This window comes from Ambystoma mexicanum, chromosome 9, assembly GCF_040938575.1.
Source record: "Ambystoma mexicanum isolate Mex_15411 chromosome 9, UKY_AmexF1_1, whole genome shotgun sequence".
Taxonomy (NCBI): domain Eukaryota; kingdom Metazoa; phylum Chordata; class Amphibia; order Caudata; family Ambystomatidae; genus Ambystoma; species Ambystoma mexicanum.
This window is the reverse complement of record NC_090931.1, coordinates 105,532,652-105,558,488: the sequence shown is the minus strand read 5'-3', so window position 1 is coordinate 105,558,488 and position 25,837 is coordinate 105,532,652. Positions and strand designations below refer to the sequence as shown.

The 25,837-nt window shown below is 45.9% G+C and overlaps 1 protein-coding gene across 1 annotated transcript in view; it reads left to right on the top strand.

Annotated features, from left to right (window-relative positions):
* The window catches only part of ANKK1 (ankyrin repeat and kinase domain containing 1), a 161,446-nt gene extending 136,419 nt beyond the window's left edge, over nucleotides 1-25,027 (top strand). The window contains exons 6-8 of the mRNA XM_069614239.1: nucleotides 710-813; nucleotides 2,861-2,903; nucleotides 18,713-25,027. Of these exons, the coding sequence (XP_069470340.1) occupies nucleotides 710-813; nucleotides 2,861-2,903; nucleotides 18,713-20,016 (1,451 nt within the window). The 3' untranslated portion in view covers nucleotides 20,017-25,027. The remainder of the gene's footprint in view (nucleotides 1-709; nucleotides 814-2,860; nucleotides 2,904-18,712) is intronic.
* The last annotated feature ends 810 nt before the right edge of the window (nucleotides 25,028-25,837 follow it).

The following is a 25,837-nucleotide window of genomic DNA, read 5'->3' as shown; positions in this document are numbered from 1 at the left end:
CACAGCACCCATGTCTAAAGATTTCACCCCTGAAGGCACTGGACTCTGGATCTAAAGGCAGGGCTCTATGTAAGAACAATAAGTATGTCCATTAGATCTGTTAAAGCAGCCCAGACAATCGTATTGCTCAGAATAGAGAACAAATGTGATGGCATAGGAGATGGCAGAGCGAACCGTGTAAAGGGTTGAACAATAAGTATGTCCATTAGATCTGTTAAAGCAGCCCAGACAATCGTATTGCTCAGAATAGAGAACAAATGTGATGGCATAGGAGATGGCAGAGCGAACCGTGTAAAGGGTTTATGCTTCTAGAGCAGGCGTGCCAATTTACCCCAAAAGATGTTTCTGGGATCTGTGTCTGCAATCAGATTCCTTAGATCTCTGTGTCTGCTTTCTGATTTCATGTCCCGCTGTTAAAGAAATCCGTTTTCATACGGTTCTGTGCCTGTCATCTGGTTTCAGGCCATCTTATGTCTGCTATGAGAACTGAGTGTCTAGGCCTGCTATCTTCTTTCCTACCAAATTGTGTCTACTATCTGATTTCATAGGATTCAGTGTCTACTATCTGATTTCATAGGATTCAGTGTCTGCTATCTGAATTCTGAGTCTGCTTTCCATTTTTATGTGAGAGGGGTGTGTCCCCTATCAGATGTTAAAGAGGTTGGTGTCTCCTATCTGACTTATATCTTATTTTTTTCTTTATCTTTAGATATTTCGGTGGAAACGGACATGCTGCTGTGCTTAGTGCAGAGCCCGGACCCGAATTATGCAAAGGCTCCTCTCAGCAAAAAAGTTAGCAGGCACCCTAATGAGGTACGCGGAACATAGTGAACCTCTTCAGGCTCACCATTATAAGATGCCTGCATACTTTGTGCCACATCTCCTTGATACCGTAGTCTGATGGCGCTCCCTCCTTTTGTCCCCACCTCCACTAGACAGGATTCGTTAATCCTAGGGGAAATGTTGACCAGGAGGATAGCTCAGGGGCAACGTGTTTGCCTTGCCAGCAAGACAATGCTGAGCAACACAGCTTCGAATCAAGTCCTGTGCTTGGAGACTGGTCTCCAGCATTAAGTGCATAATAAAAGATTAATTAGTTCATGTGAATCAGTTCTATGAACTACCAGCAGGGTGCACCAGAGAACGACCCCCTCCAGCCCACTGATCATTGACTATTTACATGCAATTCAATATGGCAATTAGAAACTCTGGGACAATAGTGTGCAGACACCTCTCCGTCAGGCAGAACTAAGACAGACAGCTCACAGTTCCTAATAAAAGCTGAAACTAACATTGGGAGTCATTACGACCAGGGCGCAAAGGGATACCGGGCACCGGTAATGACACTGGTGCCGGTAATAACTTTGCGCCCTATTCCGAGGTCCCTTTGCACGTCCCTCCATTAACGCCTGGTTTTACCAGGCGTTATGGACGGGACCCGCGAAGGGATACCAGGGTCAATAACGGTACCGCAATTTGCGGTACCGTTATTGCCACCTTCCCATTGAGCCCTATGGGGGCTCAAATGGGAATGGGGAATGGCTCTGGTGAATGGGGAATTACCGGTCCCGCCGACCTCGGACTGGACCGTTAATTACTCCCTTCACCAGAACGGAGTCGAACTGATTTTGGAGGCAGCCATGTCGCTAATAGCGCCATGGCTGCCTCCAAACTCAGAATGAGGGCCTTTGATGTACTGTGGAATTGTATTAACCATTGTCCCAGTCTCTGCAAACTTTGGCTCTCCAGATGTTTTTGACTACAATTCCCACCAACCTTAGCCAGCATAGCCAATGGTGAGAGATCATTGAGAGCAACAAGTTGCAGACATCTGCCCCATATGGAGTTCATTGCCCCCTCTGGCAACAGAACCTGCCCCCCCCATTGGTTGGTAATGTTAATCTCTAAAGAGACAAGCAATAGATTTTATAATAGGCAGTGACATTAGATCCCAAGTACAGACCGCTGGTGACCCAGTAAACCACCACTGTAGTGAGGGGAATGAAGGAGAAGAGGTATTTTGTTTTTTTCTAGCTTATGCATAAAGCACACATTTCTTGAAGGTCAGATCCAAGCGCTCATTGGGTCGGAATTTCTTACAGGGCAGTTTTCTTCTTTAGCCGGGCAGTTATTCTAATAATGACCCCCAGCCAAACCTGCAACCCTTATGGCTGGTGAGTGGGGGTGCACATTCTCTTGAATGAATCCAGTTTCCCTCGGCAACCGAGCCGCCATGCAAACAATGACCCCTCACTTCTCAAACCTAACACCCTTAGGATTATTATCAGTGGGACGCGAGTTTCCAACAGAGCATCTTTCTTCTCCATCGGAGCCGGCACGTGCTGCACTATTTTAGGCTTTATCATTGCAGCCGGCTTTCCACATGTGTTAACGTGAGCAAGCTGGTGAGTGCCGATCTATACGATTACTGCGACACCCATCAGTGCGACCCCAAAATTGCTGACTTTCTTTTATTTCGACCCACTTTACACCACATATATATGCGGGGGAGAACCCTGCGTAACCCCCTGCTTGCATTATATACGATTACCCTCCCACAGGTATATGTGGTCTGAGGGGGGGTCGAAATAAAACAAGGTGAAAATTTCCGGGGGTCGCAGTGATGGGGGCGCAGTAATGGTGTTATTCTGTGAGTTCACATTTGTGGAGGTAGAGATCCTTAGTAAGCTATACACTCTGAAGCAACAGAACCCGGGTTCTAGTTCGGTAGCATGCCCACACCCCCATGTTACAGATGCACATGACATTTCAGTGCAACAAAGAAATGATCACCGAAGCAAAGCATGATTTAACATGGTCTTTCTTTTCTTTCCTTTCTCTTGCATTTGATGAACTAAAGCAAATCAGTACATCCTCCAGCTCCCAGAGCACCCGCAGCAGCGGTAAGTACATATTTCCTCTTGAAGTAACTGCATGAATGCATAGATTTAGTGAAGCATGGCCCACTAATCTTCCTCAAGGCGCTTCTGACAAGCACTAGTGAGCATATGGGGAATGTTCAGAGATAAAGTGGCAGTTCCTGGTGCGGATTCATGGGAGATCCTGGGATTGCTGGATCCCGGACTGTGATGAGCCTGCCTCTTTCTGAGGCGCAGTGGGAGCAGGACCCTGGTTCACAGGAGATCCTGGGATTGCTGGATCCCGGATGAGTCTGCCTCCTTCTGAGGTGCAATGGGAGCAGGCACCTGGTTCATGGGAGAGCCTGGCATTGCTGGATCCCGGACTGCGATGAGCCCGCCTTCTTCTGAGGCGCAGTGGGAGCAGGAACATGGTTCACGTGAGAGTCTGGGATTGCTGGATCCCAGGCTGTGATGAGCCCGCCTCCTTCTGAGGCGCAGTGGGAGCAGGAACATGGTTGATGTGAGAGCCTGGGATTGCTGGATCCTGGACTGTGATGAGCCCGCCTCCTTCTGAGGCGCAGTGGGAGCAGGAACATGATTGATGTGAGAGCCTGGGATTGCTGGATCCTGGACTGCGATGAGCCCGCCTCCTTCTGAGGCGCAGTGGGAGCAGGAACATGGTTGATGTGAGAGCCTGGGATTGCTGGATCCTGGACTGTGATGAGCCCGCCTCCTTCTGAGGCGCAGTGGGAGCAGGCACCTGGTTCATGGGAGAGCCTGGCATTGCTGGATCCTGGACTGTGATGAGCCTGCCTCCTTCTGAGGTGCAGTGGGAGCAGGCACCTGGTTCATGGGAGAGCCTGGCATTGCTGGATCCCGGACTGCGATGAGCCCGCCTTCTTCTGAGGCGCAGTGGGAGCAGGAACATGGTTCACGTGAGAGTCTGGGATTGCTGGATCCCAGGCTGTGATGAGCCCGCCTCCTTCTGAGGCGCAGTGGGAGCAGGAACATGGTTGATGTGAGAGCCTGGGATTGCTGGATCCTGGACTGTGATGAGCCCGCCTCCTTCTGAGGCGCAGTGGGAGCAGGAACATGATTGATGTGAGAGCCTGGGATTGCTGGATCCTGGACTGCGATGAGCCCGCCTCCTTCTGAGGCGCAGTGGGAGCAGGAACATGGTTGATGTGAGAGCCTGGGATTGCTGGATCCTGGACTGTGATGAGCCCGCCTCCTTCTGAGGCGCAGTGGGAGCAGGCACCTGGTTCATGGGAGAGCCTGGCATTGCTGGATCCTGGACTGCGATGAGCCCGCCTCCTTCTGAGGCGCAGTGGGAGCAGGAACATGGTTGATGTGAGAGCCTGGGATTGCTGGATCCTGGACTGCGATGAGCCCGCCTCCTTCTGAGGCGCAGTGGGAGCAGGCACCTGGTTCACGGGAGATCCTGGGATTGCTGGATCCTGGACTGTGATGAGCCCGCCTCCTTCTGAGGCGCAGTGGGAGCAGGCACCTGCTGTTGCAGGTCATTGCAGAGCTCTTTTTTAAATCCCTTGTGGGTGGATCCGAGGGCTGGGAAGATGGTCCTGCCAAAGACTGGGAACCCCAAAAGTTGCACTGTCTTCAGAACCAGTTTAGATAGAAAGTGAGGAGTGATGGAGGGACGTCAAGGGATGTGAAAGGAGGCTTCCCACATAATCTATGAGCCATATCCAGGCATCGGCGAACCAGCTCAAATCTACTTTCAACCCATGGGGTCTTGCATCAGTTTCAATGGTTCGAACCAAGTGTGGCTAAAAGTTAAATTATTGGAAAGATCAAGATCCTAATTAGAGGGGAACCAATAAATGAGAATACATGTTGTCTGCTCTCTCCCCCTGCTTGAAAGTTAGCCAAATGTTTGTGTTTTTAGTCAATTTCTTTTGATTTCATTTTAATTGTGTTTTAATTTAATTCTATCCGATGCTCTTGTGATACAGGCCTTAGTCACAAAGGAGGAAAATCAGATATGTTAAGGCTCGGTTTGGATCTCCTCCCCTGTCAACCTTGTGATGGTTCTACAGATTTGAGTTCAATTGATTTAAACAATGGCTCGAGTTCAGCCTTTTAAACCCATCTGTAGCAAGCTCAGTGTATTAGCATCCTTTAGAATGTCGAGTGTTCTACTGAGGGCTGGACTGTGCCAGCTGCCCCGCTGAGTAGCTGTCAGTGGGGGAGCGGTCGCTGTGCCCGCGGAGAGCTGTGCGGATGCGTGAATTTGAAAAGGAGGAACTCGCGGGTAAACAGCATGGATGCGCTGTGGCATTATCACACATGCAGCATGTCATGTAGCGTAATGTGCCTTTCGAGGATATTGGTTGCTGTGCGGCCACGTGTGATTGGAGTTCATTTCTTTTGAGAGGCTTGTATGAATCCTTCGTTTGGATCTGCACATGGCGTACAGCTAGAAAAAAGAACCTCAATGCTTTCCGCACACAGCCATACCATGCACGACGCTGGGTGTTAACTAGCATCACATCAACCCTTATCAGTCACCCTACCACAGCGAAGACCCTGTGAAACCAGCCCTACTGTGACAAGTCCACACAGACCATGAAGAAATCCAACCAACGACTACACACTCTACCCGAGAAGATGGAGTAAGGAGGCTCAAGCCTCGGTATCCAAAAATCACCGCTGATGGATACAAATGAAGATGGAGTAAGGAGGCTCAAGCCTCGGTATCCAAAAATCACCACTGATGGATACAAATGAAGATGGAGTAATGAGGCTCAAGCCTCGGTATCCAAAAATCACCGCTGATGGATACAAATGAAGATGGAGTAAGGAGGCTCAAGCCTCGGTATCCAAAAATCACCGCTGATGGATACAAATGAAGATGGAGTAAGGAGGCTCAAGCCTCGGTATCCAAAAATCACCGCTGATGGATCAAATCTATCGCAAGAAGAAGACAGACAGGCCTCATCAGTCTAATGCCCTTGTTCTCATGGACGTGATTTATGAGGAAAGGAAAGCGAGGAAAGGTGGAAGTAAAGGATCTAAACATGAGCACAGGTCTGAATCAAACAATATATAGTGCAAACAAAATGTGTAAAATAAACGTGTTGAAGCACGGATCGGTTTTGAACACTAAAGAACACAAGCAGCTTTTAAGTATATTATTGAAAAGGAGGGAAAATGCAAAGTGTACCTTCTCCTCCCAGTTTTTTTCTAGACATGCAGGGAGAGCCGCTGATGCCGTGGAAAAGATGGAAAAAGCGCTTTGATCATTATGTGCAGCCGCAGCCTGGCCCAAATGACTCCATTGAAAGGAAAACATGCCTTCTAACACACTGCATAGGACATTATGCGCAGGATCAGTCTGATCATTTCCCCGGTCTCACGGAGGATGAGCCAGCGAACATTAATGAATATTAGAAAGGCATCAGAATGCTAGACAAACACTATGAGAAGAAAGTCAGCATTATTCTAGAGAGGTGCCATTTCGACAGGAGGAAACAAGAACCAAATGAATCAGTGGACCACCACATCAAGCTCTCTGGGGATTAGCCTCGTCATGTGAATCTGGCAGCAATCGTGAAGGAAGGTTGCGTGACCGGTTCATGTGAGAGTGTAGTGACAGCGAGGTGAGGAGTGCACTATGGGCAAAGAGCAACCCCTCATTAGAAGAAGTAATTGAGCAGCAATAGAAGGTGGGCATTCTCATAAGTGTGTAAAGGAATTGCAGAAGAGATCAGACCTGGAAAATAAGACGTCAGAAACAGCATCCTCGATGTAGGCATTAGCAGTGCAGGGAAGGAAAATAGAAGAGAAAGATATTTGTGAAGAAGAAACCAATCCTCAAAGTTAAAATGGAAGAAGAGCAAAATAAATGTTTCCGATGCAACAGCTATATTCATTTAGCGAATAGTGACAGTGCCCAGAATGAAAAGTATTATGCATGTAACAGAAGAGAGCATTTCACAAATTTGTTGCAGGAGCCATCATGAAAATCTAGAATATGTGGATGAACTGGGCGAAGAAGTAGAAAAGTCTATGGATGTGGAAGACCTGACAGTCAATCAGGGCTACAGAATATGAAGATGCTAATGCAGAAAAAACAACGGCAATGCTAAAAATTGAAGGAGAAAGTGTAACCATGGTGATATATTCTGGCGCGAAATATACTCCAATACCCAACAAGATATTTGAAAGTCAACTATACGGGAAGGTTTCCTTGAATGACATTGACATAAATCCTATAGCGCAAGGAGGTAAACGCAAAGAATTGGTGGGATGGTTTTGGACCAGATCCGGAAACGGAAAGGTTTATGTATTGTGCATAGGAAACTATCGACTACTAAATTGGTCACATAAAAAAGATGAAGTATTAAGATGGATCCTAATGCTGAGGAGGCAGACTATGCATGTGAGGGACAAAAGGAAGTCATACTAAAAAATGAACCAATTATCACAGGAGAAAGGCAGAGCATTCAACCTGAAGTATTGAAAGATTAGTTGGTTGCATGAAAAACTCAGTACACAAGATCAGTATGAACGCTAACTTGATACTGGTAGTGCACAAAGTAAGGAATGTTCGCATCACTCTGAGAGACGAAGTAAAAAAGGAATTGGAATTAATGGAAAAACAAGGTGTGATAAAAAGGGTTGAGTCTGTGAAGTGGATCTCACCGTTAGTTGTGCATAAACCTAATAGAAAGTGTATTGACCTGAGATCGCTGAACAGATGCATAGTCCTAGACAGACATCCTTTACCAAGCATTAGTGAAATTTATTTTTATTTATTTTTTACATTTTTATAGCGCACAAACAGGCCTTGGGCATCGTGGCGCTGTTACTTGCAGGGAGCTTAGTTACAGGGAGGTACATTTTATATTTTTTAACATTGATAACACATTAATACATTCAGCTAGTTACAAGTACATTTCCAGGTTAGCAGGAGATGCGGTGAGCAGTCTCATGGGGATTGGTGTTGATCGAGCGAACAGAGTGGTTTTCATGGCTTTTCAGAAGGCAATGATTGAAGCTTCCGCACGAAGAGTAGTAGGAAGGACGTTCCAGTGTAGGGAGGCAAGGTAGAGGAAGCTAGCGCCTCTGGCTCTTTTTTCTCTGGGCACGGTGAGCATGTTTGCCTAGGGTGTTCTGGTTGGCCTTGTGGATATGCGGGTTGGATTCTTTGTTATAGGTAAACCAGTGCAGAGAGGTGGATGCATTTATGGGTGAGAGTCAGGGCTTTGAATATAACCCTCTCCTTTATTGGGAGCCAGTGGGCTGATTTTCTGGCGGCCGTGATGTGTTCTCTTTTAGAGATACCTCGGGCTGCACGCAGAGCACTGTTCTGGATTACTTGCAGTTTTTCTAAATTTTTGGTTGAGGTCCCGAGGAAGAGTACGTTACAGTTGTCCAACATAGAGCCGGTGATAGCTCTGGTTATGTTGGTGCAGAAGGGCCTAGCTGCGTTAATGAGTTTTGCATGGTAAACTGCAGAGGAGGCAAATGCATTCACTTGTCTAGTCATGGATAGGTTGGAATCCAAATAGACTCCAAGAGTTTTCACTGTGTCAGATACTGGGATTTTGATGGAGTCAATGGTGAAGTGGCTAAACTGAGTGTCAAGATTTCTGAGAGTGTTAGTGGATCCTACCAGCAGGAGTTCTGTCTTGTCAGAGTTTAGTCAGAGTCCGTTGACAGCCATCCACGTTTGGATGGTGTTGTAGATGTTGTTAAGAATTGTGGAGTGTGTCATAGTTGCCTGTGAGTGTAAGGAGGATCTGAGTATCGTCAGCGTAGTTGGTGTAGGAGATACCCATGGCGTGAAGGATGAGAAAGAGGGGTCGTGTAAAGATTTTGTAGAGAGTAGGGGAAAGGCAAGAGCCTTGAGGCACTCCACAGAGCATGATAGTGGGTGAGGCAGAGGCCAAGTCAGAGAAAACTTGCATGGCCCTACCTTGTAGGAAGGAGGTGATCCAGGCAGTGGCGTCAGGGGAGAATTTGGCTGTGGAAGTAAGGTGGTGGTTTAGGACATTATGGTCTACAAGGTCAAATGCCGCAGAGAGTTTGAGAAGTAGGAGTAGAGCCGGTTTACCTAGGTCTCTCGCATCGTCCATCTGGTTTTTGACAGTCTCTGTCACATGCCTGGGGGTGAAAGCCGGATTGGCGTAACCCTAGAAGTTTGTTCTCTTCTATGATGTGCTGCACTTGCAAGTACGCTGCTTTGTCCAGTATCTTAAGTAAGAATGGTACAGTGGTGATGGGCCTGTAGTTATTGGGTGAGGTGGGGTCAAGTGTGTTTTTTTTTAGGAGGGGTCGGACCCAGGTTTCCTTGAGGCAGGATGGGACTTTCCCTGTAGCAAAGGAAGCGTTGACAAAGGCAGTTAGGAATGGAGTGAGGGTGCCTGCGCAGTCCTTGATAATTGCCGCAGGGCAGGAGACACCTTGCAGTTTGAGGGCTTTATAGTTTTCATGATGTTGATCATGTCCTGCCCCTGTATGGCCTTGAATGAGAATAGGAGAGAGGCGTCAGGAGAGGAGGAGGGGGTGGGGTGGGAGTGCTGGTGAGCGCGTGTTGAATACAATAGAAAGGGCTGAGTTGTTTTCCACATTGGACTTGAAATAAGCATATCACCAAGTCAAGCTACATGCATCTTCAAGCAATCTTATGGCTTTCACAACACCTGAAGGATTGTTTCAGTGCATAAGGATGCCACTTGGCATGTGGTGCGTTCCAGCGGATCATGTATCAACTTTTTCATAACGAGAGGGGCCGTATCATTTTTCACAATGATGTACTTATATATGGGAAGGACATGATGGAACACAGTCCGAGACTTGATAGAGTATTAGACATACTGAAAATGGCTGGCATGACACTAAGCAAGAAGGAATAATGTCACAAAGGAAACATAGAGTACATAGGACATGAAATCTCAAAGCATGATATTCGACCTAAGGAACATTTAATAGCATTACCATTTTTCCACCCCAAATAATAAGGAGCAAGTATTTTTTTTTGGAATGGCAGAGTACTATTCACACTTAATTCCATGGTGTGCTAGTGAAACACACCACATCGCAAGACAAATGAAAAAGGGAGTGCATTTCAAATGGGACTCAGACTGTAAATTGGAATTCAAAGAAGTCAAGTTAGCATTAAGCAGAGCTCCAGCTTTTAATAATTTCGATCATATTAGGAACAATGTCGTGACCACAGATGCCAGTAATCATGGGTTGGGAGCTGTACTGTCACAGAGAGATGGAGGAAATGAATGTACTACAGCATTCTCATCTAGAGTACTTAAGGAACCAGAGCAAAATTACTCTACCATAGAGAAAGAACTGTTAGTGGTCAAATGGGCCAATGACAAATTCAGACCATTTTTGTGGGGGACAAGATTCATGATTCGGTTTGATCATAAGCAATTGTATATGATATGGCATTTATAACGTGCCTATACTCAAGTGTTTCAATATTGTGTATAATAGTTCATTAATATTAATGAAATATTAATAACAAAGTTCTAGACTAGCATAAGAAAGTGGGTCACAGGGTTGCAGGCATATACATGGGATGCAGAATATCTACATGGGGTCCATAGTAGGTCATCTTACTGTCTTCCAAGAATGATTAGTTTAGTGGAAGAAGGAGAGGATGGTGATGAACATGATGCTGATCAGGGCATAGCCATGTCAGCAGATACCATGCTGACAGAACTAAAGGAAAGACTTGAGAGCAGAGTGATGAGCAAAGAAGTGTGTCAAGGAGCAGCGTCTGAGGCTGTGAAGATGGTTTACAATGAACTGCATGTAGAGAAAGCATTGGGGTTCAGGAGTGACAAAACCTTGCCTCCTGAAGGTGTGAGGAACAAGATTTTAAGGGTAGCCCATGAGGGCCATCAAGGGATGATCCAAAACAAAGCAATTGGTTAGACATCGCTATTGGTGGCTGGGAATGAATGTACAAGGGGAAAGAATGGTTAGAGAATGCAATGTAAGTGGGAATTCTGGAAGATGTTGCACCAGCAGGACTGATCCCATGACTGTAATGTCTATTCCCACCATACCCCAGGAGAGAGTGGGACTGGATATTGTTGGCCCTGTTAGGAGTCAAGGAACATTAAGGCACTGCATTGTATTAGTAAACATGTTGTACAGGTGGGTAGACACATCCTGGGTGAAAAATATTTGTACTAAAGACATCATTCATTTTCTAGAGAGTATATTTGAAATAGAAGGGAATCCATCTATAATAGTAATGGATAATGGAGTGCAGTTCGTGTCTGAGAAGATGGGGTCATTTTTAAGGAGCAACGATATAGGACACAGCAGCAGGTCTATATATCACCCAGAGATGAATGGCCTAATTGAAAGGCTTATTCGGGTCATGAAGGACAGCATGCGTGGAGCGATAGCAGAAGGGAATAAGGCACTGCCTTCGGTGACAGGTACAGGAATACAGAACAAGGGATAATGTTCAGGAAGGCAGAAAGTGTGATCATATTTTATGTGTATAGCTCAAAAGTAAACATCTACAGGTTATTGTACTAATGTATGAATTACGTGCAAAGTCAGATTTCTAAGCCAGGAAGTATTCCATGACTCCAGCTGTTATCTTTTCTCATCCTGCACCTATACTACCCTGTCCCCAGGAGGCTTTTAGACTGTTTTGCCCACACTCTCTGGTATCTAGCACTTCTCCAGAATGCCTGCTTAGTCTTTGTTTTTGTTTGCACTCACTAGAATCTACCACCTGTTTACCACTTGTTTTGTGTGTACGCACAAGAATCTAGCACCTCTATTGTAATGCTTGTTTATTCTTTGTTTTGCATTCATTCCCCATGATCTCGCACTTCTCTTGTAGTGCCTGTTTACTCCTTGTTTTGTCCTCACTCACTGGGGTCAAGCACTTTTCTTATAATGCCTGTTCTCTCCTTGTATTTGCTCGCTTTCATGGGATCTACCGCTTCTCTTATAATGCCTGTTCATTCCTTGTGTTTGCTCGCTTTCATGAGATCTAGCACTTCTCTTATAATGCGCGTTTCCTCCTTGTATTTGCTCGCATGCACCGGGTATAGCACTTCTCTTGTAATGTGTGTTTATCATTTGTTTTTGTTTGCAGTCAATAGAATCTAACACTTTTTTGAAATGCCTTCTTTATTTCTTGTTTTTGCCTGCTCTGACTTGGGATACAGCACTTCTGTTGAAATGCCAGTGTATTCCTTGGTTTTACCTGCAAAGACTGGGATATAGCATTTTTGTTGTAATGCCTGTTCATTCCTTGTTTTTGCTTTCACTCACTAGAATTTAGCACTTTTCTTGTAATGCCTGTTTACTCCTGGTTTTTACCTTCATTCATCGGAATCCATCAATTCTCTTGTAGTGCCTGTTTACGCCTCGGTCTGCCTACACTCACCGGGATCTGTTTACTCCTTGCTTTGCCTGCACTCACCGGGCTCCAGCACTTCCTGTGTAGTGCTTGTTTACTCCTCGCTGTGCCTGCACTCACCAGGATATAGCACTACCAATGTAGTGCCTGTTTACTCCTTGTTTTGCTCACACTCAACAGGCTCTAGCACTTCCTGTGTAGTGCCCGTTTACTCCTTGCTTTGCCCGCACTCACCAGGATCTAGCACTTCTCGTGTAGTTCCTGTTTACTCCTTATTTTGCCCACACTCGCCAGGATCTAGCCCTTCTCTTGTAGTGCCTGTTTACTCCTCATTCTGCCCGCACTCACCGGGATCTTTTTACTCCTTGCTTTTCCTGCACTCACTGGGATATAGCACCTCTCTTGCAGTGCCTGTTTACTCCTTGCTTTGCCCGCACTCACCGGGATCTAGCACTTCTCTTGTAGTGCCTGTTTACTCCTTGCTTTGCCCACACTCACAAGGATCTAGCACTTCTCTTGTAGTTCCTGTTTACTCCTTATTTTGCCCGCACTCACCAGGGTCTAGCCCTTCTCTTGTAGTGCTTGTTTACTCCTCATTCTGCCCGCACTCACCTGGATCTCTTTACTCCTTGCTTTGCCTGTACTCACCGGGATCTAGCACTTCTCTTGTAGTGCCTGTTTACTCCTTGTTTTGCCCACACTCACTGGGCTCTAGCACTTTCTGTATAGTGCCTGTTTACTGCTTGTTTTGCCGACACTCACCGGGCTCTAGCACTTTGCGTGTGGTGCCTGTTCACTCCTTGCTTTGCTCACACTCACCAGGATCTAGCACTTCTCTTGTAGTTCCCGTTTACTCCTTATTTTGTCCGCACTCACCAGGATCTAGTCCTTCTCTTGTACTGCCTGTTTACTCCTTGCATTGTCTGCACTCACCAGGATCTAGTCTTTCTCTTGTAGTGCCTGTTTACTCCTTGCTTTGCCCACACTCACTGGGTTCTAGCACTTCTCTTGTAGCTCCCGTTTACTCCTTATTTTGCCGGCACTCACCAGGATCTAGTCCTTCTCTTGTAGTGCCCGTTTACTCCTTGCTTTGCCAGCATTCATCGGAAGCTAGCCCTTCTCTTGTAGTTCCTGTTTACTCCTTGCTTTGCCCACACTCACCGGAATCTAGCCCTTCTCTTGTAGTGCCTGTTTACTCCTTGCTTTGTCCTCACTCACCAGGATCTAGCACTTCTCCTGTAGTGCCTGTTTACTCCTTGCTTTGTCCTCACTCACCAGGATCTAGCACTTCTCTTGTAGTGCCGGTTTACTCCTTGCTTTGTCCGCACTCACCAGGATGTAGCCCTTCTCTTGTAGTGCCCGTTTACTCCTTGCTTTGTCCGCACTCATCACGATCTAGCCCTTCTCTTGTAGTTCCCGTTTACTCTGTATTTTGCCCACACTCACCATGATCTAGCCCTTCTCTTGTAGTTCCCTTTTACTCTGCATTTTGCCCGCACTCACCAGGATCTAGCCCCTCTCTTGTAGTGCCTGTTTACTCCTTGCTTTGTCCTCACTCAGCAGGATCTAACCTTTCTCTTGTAGAGCTCTTGTAGAGCCTGTTTTCTCCTTGCTTTGTCTGCACTCACCAGGATCTAGCCCTTCTCTTGTAGTGCCCGTTTACCCCTTGCTTTGCCCGCACTCACCGGAATCTAGCCCTTCTCTTGTAGTTCCTGTTTACTCCTTGCTTTGCCTGCATTGACCGGAATCTAGCCCTTCTCTTGTAGTTCCTGTTTACTCCTTGCTTTGCCCGCACTCAACGGAATCTAGCACTTCTCTTTTAGTGCCCGTTTACTCCTTGCTTTGCCCACACTCACCGGAATCTAGCACTTCTCTTTTAGTGCCCGTTTACTCCTTGCTTTGCCCACACTCACCGGAATCTAGCACTTCCCTTGTAGTGCCCGTTTACTCCTTGCTTTGCCCACACTCACCGGAATCTAGCACTTCTCTTTTAGTGCCCGTTTACTCCTTGCTTTGCCCACACTCACCGGAATCTAGCACTTCTCTTTTAGTGCCCGTTTACTCCTTGCTTTGCCCACACTCACCAGAATCTAGCACTTCTCTTTTAGTGCCCGTTTACTCCTTGCTTTGCCCACACTCACCGGAATCTAGCACTTCTCTTTTAGTGCCCGTTTACTCCTTGCTTTGCCCACACTCACCGGAATCTAGCACTTCTCTTTTAGTGCCCGTTTACTCCTTGCTTTGCCCACACTCACCGGAATCTAGCACTTCCCTTGTAGTGCCCGTTTACTCCTTGCTTTGCCCACACTCACCGGAATCTAGCACTTCTCTTTTAGTGCCCGTTTACTCCTTGCTTTGCCCACACTCACCGGAATCTAGCACTTCCCTTGTCGTGCCCGTTTACTCCTTGCTTTGTCCGCATTCACTGGAATCTAGCCTTTGTATTGCCAGTTTATTCCCTGTATCGCAGTTTTCCCTTGTCCCCTCCCTTGACATTCAAATGTATGTGATTCTCCAAGGTTTTTAAGGTTCATTTTCCTCCACTATCTCCCTGCTCAATGTATGGTATGGAGGTGCCACGAATTAGTGGACCCCATACACAATAACAATAAATGAATACATAAACATTTTCGAAGTTTAACTAGATATGCCCCTCTGCTGAACAGGCAAAAGCGAAAACAGGTTAATGGCTACAAGAAAATTCTAAATTATGAAAGTCAAGTATTATGTGTCTGGAAACAGTACTGGAAAAAATGATTACACAAGAGGGATAAGCCCGGAATTCACCCGGGAACCAGTTCACCTGCCTCATCAAGTATCAAAATCCTATGCCGAGCTTCTTCCGGGCCTACTTGCTGACAAAGTTTCCAAGATCTTTAGGAAAAATCTGCACAGAGACAGCCCGTGCTTTCGCAATACTGCGAGCCCTGAGCTACCAGTCTATGCTGGATGTCAGGCGCATGCCCTACCTTTATCTAGTCTGTCTATAGCAGGGTTGTCTAACTCCAGGCCGGGAACATGTTGGATTTACAGGATACTTCTCATTAATATTCATGAGATAAATTTACATACAATGATTCTAAATGCATGGACATTCTTTCTCATGAACGTTAATGAGCGATATCCTGAAAACCCATCAGATTTCCAGCCCAGAGGACCCAGCCTCTTTTTGATTCTCTTTGGGAGGGCTGGTATCCCCCTGTCCCAGAGATATCTTCACAGCAGGCAGCTGTCCTAGGCCCAGGCATCAAAGAAGCACACCCATTCAGGAGGAGTAGTCTCGGACCAGGATGCTGCATATCCAAAGGTCATTGTCAGTGGGATGGAACGGTGCGGGAGTAGGGTAGGCAAGAGTGCTCTGGACACTGGAAGAAGCCTTCCACCATATTGTTTCTCACAGTCTCTCTTTCCCTTTTCTGTCTGCTCCACTTCCTCTAGAGCAACACACATTGGGGGCAAGATTAACAGGGCAATGTACACTACAGCCAGGAGCAGGGTTTGCTCCCCTAAAGCAGGGTAGCTTTAGACCAATCCCTTGAGTACTTGTGCCCTTAAAAGAAGGAGTCGCACAACCCTTCAGCAGAATTTCCTCAGTTACTCAAGGATCCTTTAAGGCCGAAGAGACATTTTTAAGATTACCACCTGGACTTCCTTTGGGTCAGTTGCACTGTCCAAAGCCCTCAGCCAGAGGAGAAGAAGGAGCCGTTGAAGACAGAAGGAAGATCTGTCCCCTAACCACTCCCAGTGAACATCAGGAGTGACCAGTGCTGTGGACCAGGTCCCACACCTCTGAAACGCATCTTCTGTGCCAGAAGAGCAGTCCCTGAACTGGAGCACCCTGTCCTTGAGTCCTTTACGAAGGCCTCACAGCAGAGGCGTTGCTGGGGGGGGGGTTAAGGGGGCTATAGCCCCTGATCTTTTGGTTGTAGCCCCGGATAGTATCTCAGGAGCTACAGCCAAAAGGCTAACTAGCACCCAGTCCCAAAAGTTCCAACATCAGCATAGCCCCGGGTCTTTTCCAGACCTAGCAACTCCCCTGCCTCACAGCAACCGACCAGCCAAACCAGCCGAAGCTTCCTGTCCTATTGCACTGAACCAGTGGCTCTGTGTTCGCCACATCCTGAACAATAGGGAACACGCTGGTGCTGGTGTATGCGTTCCTCCAATCAAGGGAACTATTGAACTGCATCAAAAACAGCTCGCACTGCATCGCGTCCAAGCGAAGCACGTCACCTGCTAGGCCCGAAGCGACTGCTCAGTGCCGGAACCTGAACTGAATCTCTGGAGGGACACTCACTGACTCTAACTGGGGATTACAACTACAGCTCTGCCCAGCTAGCCTGAGTGCCGCCGCCTCATTGACTGCACATTGATGCACCCTCTTTCACCACTTCAACAACCGTTGCCCGCCGACTCGATCTGCTGGAGCGCCACTCGCCAACCTCTCCCAGCGGCTAACATCTGACTCAGCCAGGCAAATGGTGAAACGTTCTTGGGACTGCCCCGAACCTGCTTTTTAAACCGCCATCGTTCGACTGTAAAGAGCACCCGTCTATGACCCTACCAGATGCCTGCTTGCTGCCAGGGCCTCCACGATTCGACATTCCCGACTGAGCCAAATCAGCTCGAATCAACGTTCAAACACGGGTCTGATGCATCAGCACACCAAGAACTGAATCCAGGTACTGTGACACTGAACTGCCCCCCACGGTCCACTGGGACCCTAGCGACCGGTTAGATCATGATCACTCCTGTTTTCAACCGAATATCCTTTTTACAGTAGTACCTTACCTACCACCCCTGGTACTAAACTCAGAGTGCTACTTTCTCCAGTCTGTCGCATCTACTCTGTTCTTTCCTTTGCCGTGGTGTTTTGCACAGTAATCTCTTTTCGTTCTACTTGCGGATGGTGTGTTTTATTAAACTTTTGATATATATATATATACATATATATATATATCTATATATGTACTTTTCTTATAAGCTTTATTTAATTTTTGGTCACATTACAAGACAAGGTAACATAATAGGAGCAACAGTGAATGGTCCAATGACACTATACTCTAAATCCACCTGACCTCAGTCCCACCACCAAAAAAAATAAAAAATAAAACAGTAGATGTACAGAAGGCGATGTTGGGCTTCGGACTCCAATCGCCTGCTCCCAACAGAGCAATAGCATGTCTCATGTCTTCCCGCTCTGAAACACTTGTGTACGAGCGCGATAGAAATAAAATATCAATCAATCAGTCCCATAGCAGTTCAGAGATCAAATAGGTCTTGTGTTGCACTTTTAGTCCCCATAGTGTTTCGGTGTTCCCCTCCTCCTGACAACCCACATCCCGTGGGAGGTGAAAAGGTGACAGCACAGAGGCAGAAAGGAGTCCGAGAAGTCGCACTCCTCTACTGAGGGATGAGGAGTGTAAAAGAAAAAGTGAAAAGGGGAGGAAGGCATTGAGCTAATAGATAAGAGACTGTGACGAATTGAGGGAGAAAATGGGAGATCGAGAGAGAGAGAGAGAGGGGTGCGGGTTGATAGACGCTTATAAGAAGGAAATGCTGGCGATATACATGAGATGAAATACAGTTGTGTCCGCGAAAGTGCCGAAAGAGTGGGGATTGCAAAGAGAGATAAAGGAATGGAAGGTATAGAGCATGAGGAGAGAAACAGAGAAACAGAGAAAGCAGGGGAGGAAGGAGCATGAGAAATAGATTCTGAAGATCGCTAGAAATAGGACGAGGACATAACAGTCCTACTTTTGTCCCTACCTATGACCTTTCTCATGTCACTGCCCTGTGGCTTAAGCACTTCATCACAGTCTCTCACCTCCATTACACTCATTATAAAGTGGAAATGGGTTCATTCAGTTATTGAAGAGGAAATGTGGCCTTCCCGGCCATGCTCATAGACTCGCTCTTGACTATTTTATAGCAGAACATTCTGTACTACAGGTGGACTCCTCTGTAGGTCGGTTTGGAGACAGCAGTGACTCTAAAAAGGGGAGTCTGCCACCTTTGACTGCTCTACAGATGTTTTGGGCTACGACTCCTATGGCACGTCAATTTACTTGCTTGCCAATTTCTTTGCTGGCTAGGACTGATGGGTATTGTAGTCCAAAACAAAAGGCGAGCCAAAGGTTGCAAACTCCTGCAAGGCACCAGGCAGCTTTAGTCTCTTTTCAGCCATATCTGGTTGACTTCTCATTTTTTGATGACACTGGGCAGTTTGTAGATTGTCCAGTTTCCGTGCTGGCCAGTTTCCCTCTTTTCTGTAAGCGCAAGCAGTAAGTCTTATTGGGTATTGTAGCTTTCCCCGTTATTGACGATGCTCATAGCCACGCGCGAATGGCTGAAAGCAGCATTGCATTCTCAATTCAAGGAAAAACCTTAACTTTTTGATAAAAATTCACTGAATGGTAAATATCCGCCATGAACACAACAAGTATAACATGTTTCATATTTCCCACTTTTTCAGGAACCGAGGAATTGTTGGAGCGTCTGAAAGTTGGGTGCGGTGAATTGATATCCGATGATGAGATCGCCCGCAGGCACGAGAACAATTTCACCCTACTCCACTTCGCAGTGGTGCAGGGTAATGTGAAAACAGTCAATTATCTCTTGGCTCGTGGAGCGAATGTCAACAGTCAAACAGTCAATGGGCTAACCCCCGTCAGCTTGGCGGTGCAAAAGAAACACCTGAGCATCTGCTCCGATCTGATTAAGAATGGCGCCGACGTCAACCTGAGCGATGACGAGAAGTGGTCCCCTCTGCACTTCGCAGCACAGAATGGAGATGACCGAGCCACTAGGCTGCTTCTGGATAACCATGCCAATGTGGATAGCCAGGAGCATGATGGATGGACGCCGCTTCATTTGGCATCCCAGAATGGCTTTGAGAATGTTGTCCGAGTGCTGTTTTCTCGCCACTGTGCACCAAACATAGTGGAAAGCGATGGGAAGTCGGCACTTCACCTGGCGACCTACTTTGGCCACTCTGACCTGGTGAAGCTTCTTATAAACCAAGGGGTGGATCCCAACCTCAAGCAGGACAATGGCCGATCAGCCCTTCACATTGCAGCTGATAAGGGCTACGTCAGAGTGGTACAGACGCTGATCAAAATGGGCGCCATTGTCAACTGCCTCGACACAAGTCTTTATAGCCCTCTACACATGGCCGCTGTGAAGGGTAACAAACAGATCTGCACAAAATTGATCAGACACGAGGCCAATGTTGAGTTGAAGACATTGCAAAAATGGACGCCAATGCACCTGGCAGCGTTCAAGGGGCACACTGAGATCATGAGCCTTTTGCAGGAGAACCTTGCCTCTGTCAATGCCAAAGGGGACATGAACTGGACCCCTCTCCACCTGGCAGTTCGATACAGTGAAGAACCAGTGGTGTCTCGGCTTCTACAAATCGGGGCCGACCCCAACATTGCTGAGAAATCGGCATGGACACCGCTTCACCTTGCTGTCCAGCGGAGCTCCTTTTATAGCACAATCGATCTGCTCAACCACGGGGCGGATGTAAATGCCAGGAACACGTTTGGATGGACGCCACTGCACCTTGCCGCCTTAAACGGAAATGCAGCCATTGTAAAGACACTCCTCCGAGCTGGCGCCATTGGGGATATCCAGGACACTTGCGGGTGCACACCCCTGCAGCTGGCTGTCCGAAACACGAGGCACAACATCATCAGAATACTGGAGGGTACCGAGGCACTATGTAGCAGCTCAGAGGGCGAAAATGATTCGGCAGCTGGTTCTTTTGGGTTGTAAAGGTCTTGAACGATAGAGCACATTGGCCGACCTCTTCAGATAGAACTTGTGTAGATGGTGTGACTCCTGAATATTCATGTCATAAAGGCATGGATCGGCCTTATCCAAGCGTGACAGCGCATGTGTTGAGCTACCTTTGGTAAGGTAGCAGACGTTTGCTGAAAGAGTCCCATAGCGGGGGCCACCTGTTAACGGAGGACACCACCTCTTTAATGAGAACTTATTTTTCTGTATTGCTGAGGCAATAACCACCATGCACACATTGATGAGTTTACGAACCACAAATTCGAACCTCTTGTAACTTTTATTGCAATGCCCTATTGGGTTTCCGATAAGAGAATTTAACCTGGTGCAGTATTCAACATGTTTTCCTTGACTTCATAGTTGCCGAGACAGGAGATCCATTCCATGTCTGCCATACCAGTCTTTGCAGAAATATGCCCTGCTCATAGAACACCGTATTTTGATCATTTGGGATGGCATTCCAATTCCATTGGCACAACCGTCCTATCCATTGACCCAGTAGCTCATGTTGATTGGCTAATTTCCATAGGCATTGAGACCATTCCAATATGTGCAGTTTTTCATATCCCTGGCACACTGCTCCATGTGAATCAGATAAAAGACTCTATGCAGCGCCAATGCAACCCCAGGGATCCAACCACATTTCTAACACTCGCATAGTGTGCCAGCTCCATACCCAAAGATTTCCAAATCCTTGGACACCCATTCCAAATCAGCTATTACAAACTTCCAAATACTTTCATTAATAAACAATAAATATTGGCACATCATGATATAGCAATTGGCCTTTTTGGTCATTATTAGCTGCCACAGACCCCCTTGTGGATCCAATCCAGACCCTCTTTGAAGAGTGTTCCATACAATGCAATGGTGCAATGGCACCGTTTTTTAAAATGCATGTCTACAAAATGCTATATCCACTGGCACAACATTGCCTATGCATTGAATAACAGTCTATATCCATTGGCGCTTGTGCCCATACTCCTCGCCACAGCTTTCTATGTCCTTTTGGGCAGGATCATGTATCCTTTCCTGTCACGTTCCGGATCATGTTTGTTGTTACTATTTTATCAGACCCTTTGTTATTTCCTGGCCTAGTCTGTGTTTGTTTACATTGTGTTCGATATTCCTGGCCCCTTCATACACTACTGCAGTCCTTTTAAACAGCATGCCTTATACCGTAGTATTTTACCATTTGCACTCTTTGCTCTGTTATACAGCACCTCACCCTTTATTCCATATGCACATACTCTAGCGCATCGAGTCCTCATTTTCCATATTGAGTCCCACATTCCCTATCATTCAAAGACATTTCCTCCTTCGCAGTGCATCAGCAATATATAATGTATGTCTTATTGTCGTTACTACAGTACGGTGTATCTTCAGATATACAGTACGCTGTATTTTCCAATAAACAGTACAGCATATCTTCTGATATACAGTAAGGTGTATCTTCTGATAAAGAGTATGGTGTACCTTCTGAAATGTACAGCGTATCTTCTTACATACAGTATGGTGTATCTTTTGATATACAGTACGGCGTATCTTCTGATCTACAATATGGTGTATCTTCTGATATAGAGTATGGTGTATCTTCTGAAATGCAGTACAGTGTATCTTCTGAACAGTACAGCGTATCTTCTTATATACAGTATGGTGTATCTTTTGATATACAGTACGGCGTATCTTCTGATCTACAATAAGGTGTATCTTCTGATATACAGTATGGCGTATCTTCTGATATACAGTATCGCGTATCTTTTGATATACAGTACGGTGTTTAGAGTACAGCATATCTTAACAGTACAGCAAATCTTCTGATATACAGTATGGGGTATCTTCTGACATACAGTATGGCGTATCTTCTGATATACAGTAAGGTGTAAAGAGTACAGCATATCTCCTTAACAGTACGGCAAATCTTCTGATATACAGTATGGAGTATCTTCTGACATACAGTATGGCATATCTTCTGATGTACAGTATGGCGCATCTTCTGATATACAGCACGGCATATCTTCTGATATACAGTATGGTGTATCTTCTGAAATGCAATACAGCGTATCTTTTGAACAGTACAGCATATCTTCTGATATACAGTATGATGTATATTCTGATATACAGTACGGCATATCTTCTGATCTACAATACGGTGTATCTTCTGATATACCGTACAGCGTATCTTCAGATATAGAGTATGGCGTATCTTCAGATATAGAGTACGGCGTATCTTCTGATCTACAATACGGTGTATCTTCTGATATACCGTACAGCGTATCTTCAGATATAGAGTATGGCGTATCTTCAGATATAGAGTTCGGCGTATCTTCTGATATACAGTACGGCGTATCTTCTGATCTACAATACGGTGTATCTTCTGATATACCGTACAGCGTATCTTCAGATATAGAGTATGGCGTATCTTCAGATATAGAGTACGGCGTATCTTCAGATATACAGCATGGCTTATCTTCTGATATACAGTACGGCGTATCTTCTGATACACAGAAGTCATGGAGCCCATGCCTGATCCACGACATACTAACTAATGGATCCCTGTCCACAATGTGCCATTGATCCCTTATGCCCTATGCCAGGAACGCTGTGATGTATCACTTTCTTCTGTACGCCATGTCTTCTGGTACAGAAGGCTGCTGGGGCAATGTGCCACATACTCTTTTTTTTTTTTTACAATCTGCGACATCCCTTGGTACACTGAGGTATGCCATCCAATACATTTTGGTACACTGTGGCATATCATTTTGGCACAGTATTCAATATTCTCTGGAGCACTGAGCCATGAGCAATGAGCTGAATGTTTAGTGTACTATGCCATGTGATCGTCACTGCTACACCGTACATTCTACCATATAGATTTGTATATAGAATGCCATGTTCTTTGATACACAATGCCCTATTCTTTAGGATAACATTCATGGCCTCTGGTATGCAGTGCCTAATAGATTTTATCGTTATAACATGTTATCTGGTACACAATGCTTACCCTTAGGTACACTGTTTTATACGGCCTGGTTCACTGTGCCAGACCTTCAACACTAGATGCCACATCTGTGCCGTACGCCCTGTTACACAACATCATCTTTGTATATAACATAGCCTATCCTTTAATACATAATGGCATTTCCCTTGATGTACAGTGACATATCTTGCTTTACTCTATGCCATAGCTACAGTTACGACATTGCACAACCTATGACACACTGCGCCATAACTTTGACTCTAATATGTCACATCTTTGACACACACTTTATTGCTATTTATGAGAGCAGTATGTCACATTCTCCGTCAAGTAATGCCATAACCTCTGGTTTGCTATCCCATATACGTTGCTCAGTATGTCATGTCCTCTGGCACATAATGCCATATTCGTTTCAACAAAGTGCAATATTGGCCAGCACACAATATCAATATCCTCTGGTAAGCTGCACTATCATCGCGCATTGCTGTAGCCTGTGCTTCACTGAGCCGTATTGTTTTATACCACTTGGTTTACAGCGTGCTACTCCATGACATTCCCTCTTGCACAATATGCCACATAGGCTACAATACTATGCCAGGTCTTAGGCTGATGTTTTCTGTATCCTTTTGCACACATTGCATATGGTCAGGCACTGTTAAGCACCATCAATGCTGGAGTATGGCATATGCTGGGCACACAATTCCAGTTCCTTTGCATAAAGTTAGGGGTCTCATGTACTTATAATAAAATGCCAGATGTATGTTTGTCTGATGCTGTCATGCGCAGTAGAGGCTGCCCAAACGCACAGAATGCTCCGCTAGAGGGAGCAGTTGCTTTAGGATACACAGTGGTCCGAGTCGCATAACTTCGCCTGTTACAGTGGTCCAATTCGCATAGCTATGCCTGTTGTCACAGGTAGAGGCAGCTGCAGGCTTAGGATGTATAGTGGTTCTACTGTGTCAATGAAAACATGCACTTTGGTCCGTGTACACAGGCCTGTAAACTAATTGTCATATAGATGGAAAAGGGTATCTCTGGCATGTCGGGGGCAATGTGAGAACATCCCATATTGGGATGGGCTAACTTCATACACTGGCATATAAGCCTCATACACTGGCATATAAACTTCATACACTGGCATATAAACCTCTTAGAATGTTAAATCCGGAATTTAGCAATCACAACAAACACTGCTACTCTCTTAGGTGAGTGATTTCTGGTGCCACAGCAACACTCTGGTATTCATTCAGGAGTCCCTTTCACTGGACTGTAGGCCCTGAGCCACGTATAAGCAAATGTTATTGAATGTACTTTACATGCTATTATAGAATATGGACCATACATTGTAGAAAACTCTCCCGAGAACTGGAAATAATAGTATGGCCTTGCCATTACCCTCTGGGGTCATAACCTGCGATGCTGTGAATTTGTTTTGTTTCTCAAAATGTTATATCTGAATTGACCAGTGTTTCATGAGAGTACAGTGGGATGTCCGTGTGTGATGGAGAAATATACAGGATACGTTACATTCCAACTCTTGACCTCTTACGTCACCATCAGAAACTGGAACCACCGTGATTGGTCAGGATGCAGGGCTCGAATGACTGCAGGAGTTCAAATGCAATTTATAGTTGATGAGACACATTGTACATGTTCCCACCAGTTGGCAAGGCTAAGAGGCTCCCAGCACTTATGTTGTTAAAAGTAGATGTGCATAAACCAGGTTGAGGTCCTAGCTTAGCGTGTTTGTGTGTGCATGAAAAGACCACACTTTTACATGGCATAATAAGTGATATGCATCCAAAGGTAAAGGCATACCAATGCCTTGGTATGGGCCTTGAAAGAGAAATAAGGGGTCTTATCACATTACTCCACCCCTTTGTGTACTGCTCTATGCTGTAGACGGCTACATGTGCATCTCATGTCATTCATCCCACCTGCCCAGGACATTGTATGATCGCCAAATGTGAATAACAGTAACGATTTTGTAATAAATAATGACATGTGCTTTGTTGTGATATGTTGTTGTATTTCCTGTGACACACATGTTACCAATGTGACTAAAGTAATTTCCCAAGTCCTCAAAAGAATGTGTTCCCTTTTTCACAAATACCTTGCCAGAAACTTCACGTGAGCAATTAGTGTGACTATTCCAATGTTTGTTCTGACTGAACACAAATCTTGTTATATTTCCATCTCCCCCCATCAGCAGGAAGCAACAGAAAATAAGTATTGCATGCTTGATCACTCTCTCTGGGTCATTTTATAAAAACTATATAATGCATGCAGGAGACCACCGATGCTAGCAGTGGCATCCTGTGGCCTTCCTTGTGCACAATTTCCCACATGTACAAAATAGAGGGGAACATGGAAGAGAAACAACTGGAAAAATCACCTTTACTGTTTACTTTACTGTGGCATTAAGCACCAGTCCCAGGGGCTGGAACCGGTGCTAACAGACCGGCGGCCCAAGTTAAAGGCCCGAGCGAAGCTCCATGGCGGCCTCATGCAGTAAAGACGGAAGCAGCGACGGTGAGTGCCGCCACTGCCACAATGAGGTAAGTGGGTAATTTAAAAAAGGGATCCTGGTGTGGGGGGAAGATGGCGGCCGGGGGAACCGGCCATCTGGCGGCTTGGAACGCGGGATGAAATCGCCTGTTCCTCCCGCGTTCCTAGCTACCTGATTGACTAGCTACGCCCACATTTCTTAGGAATCCCTTTGTTTTAAGCAGGCATGAAAATCACAGGCTGGCGTAAAACAGAGAACTTTTGCAGGTGGAGTGAGAAGTACACGTGTGCCGTAAAAACATGTGTAAA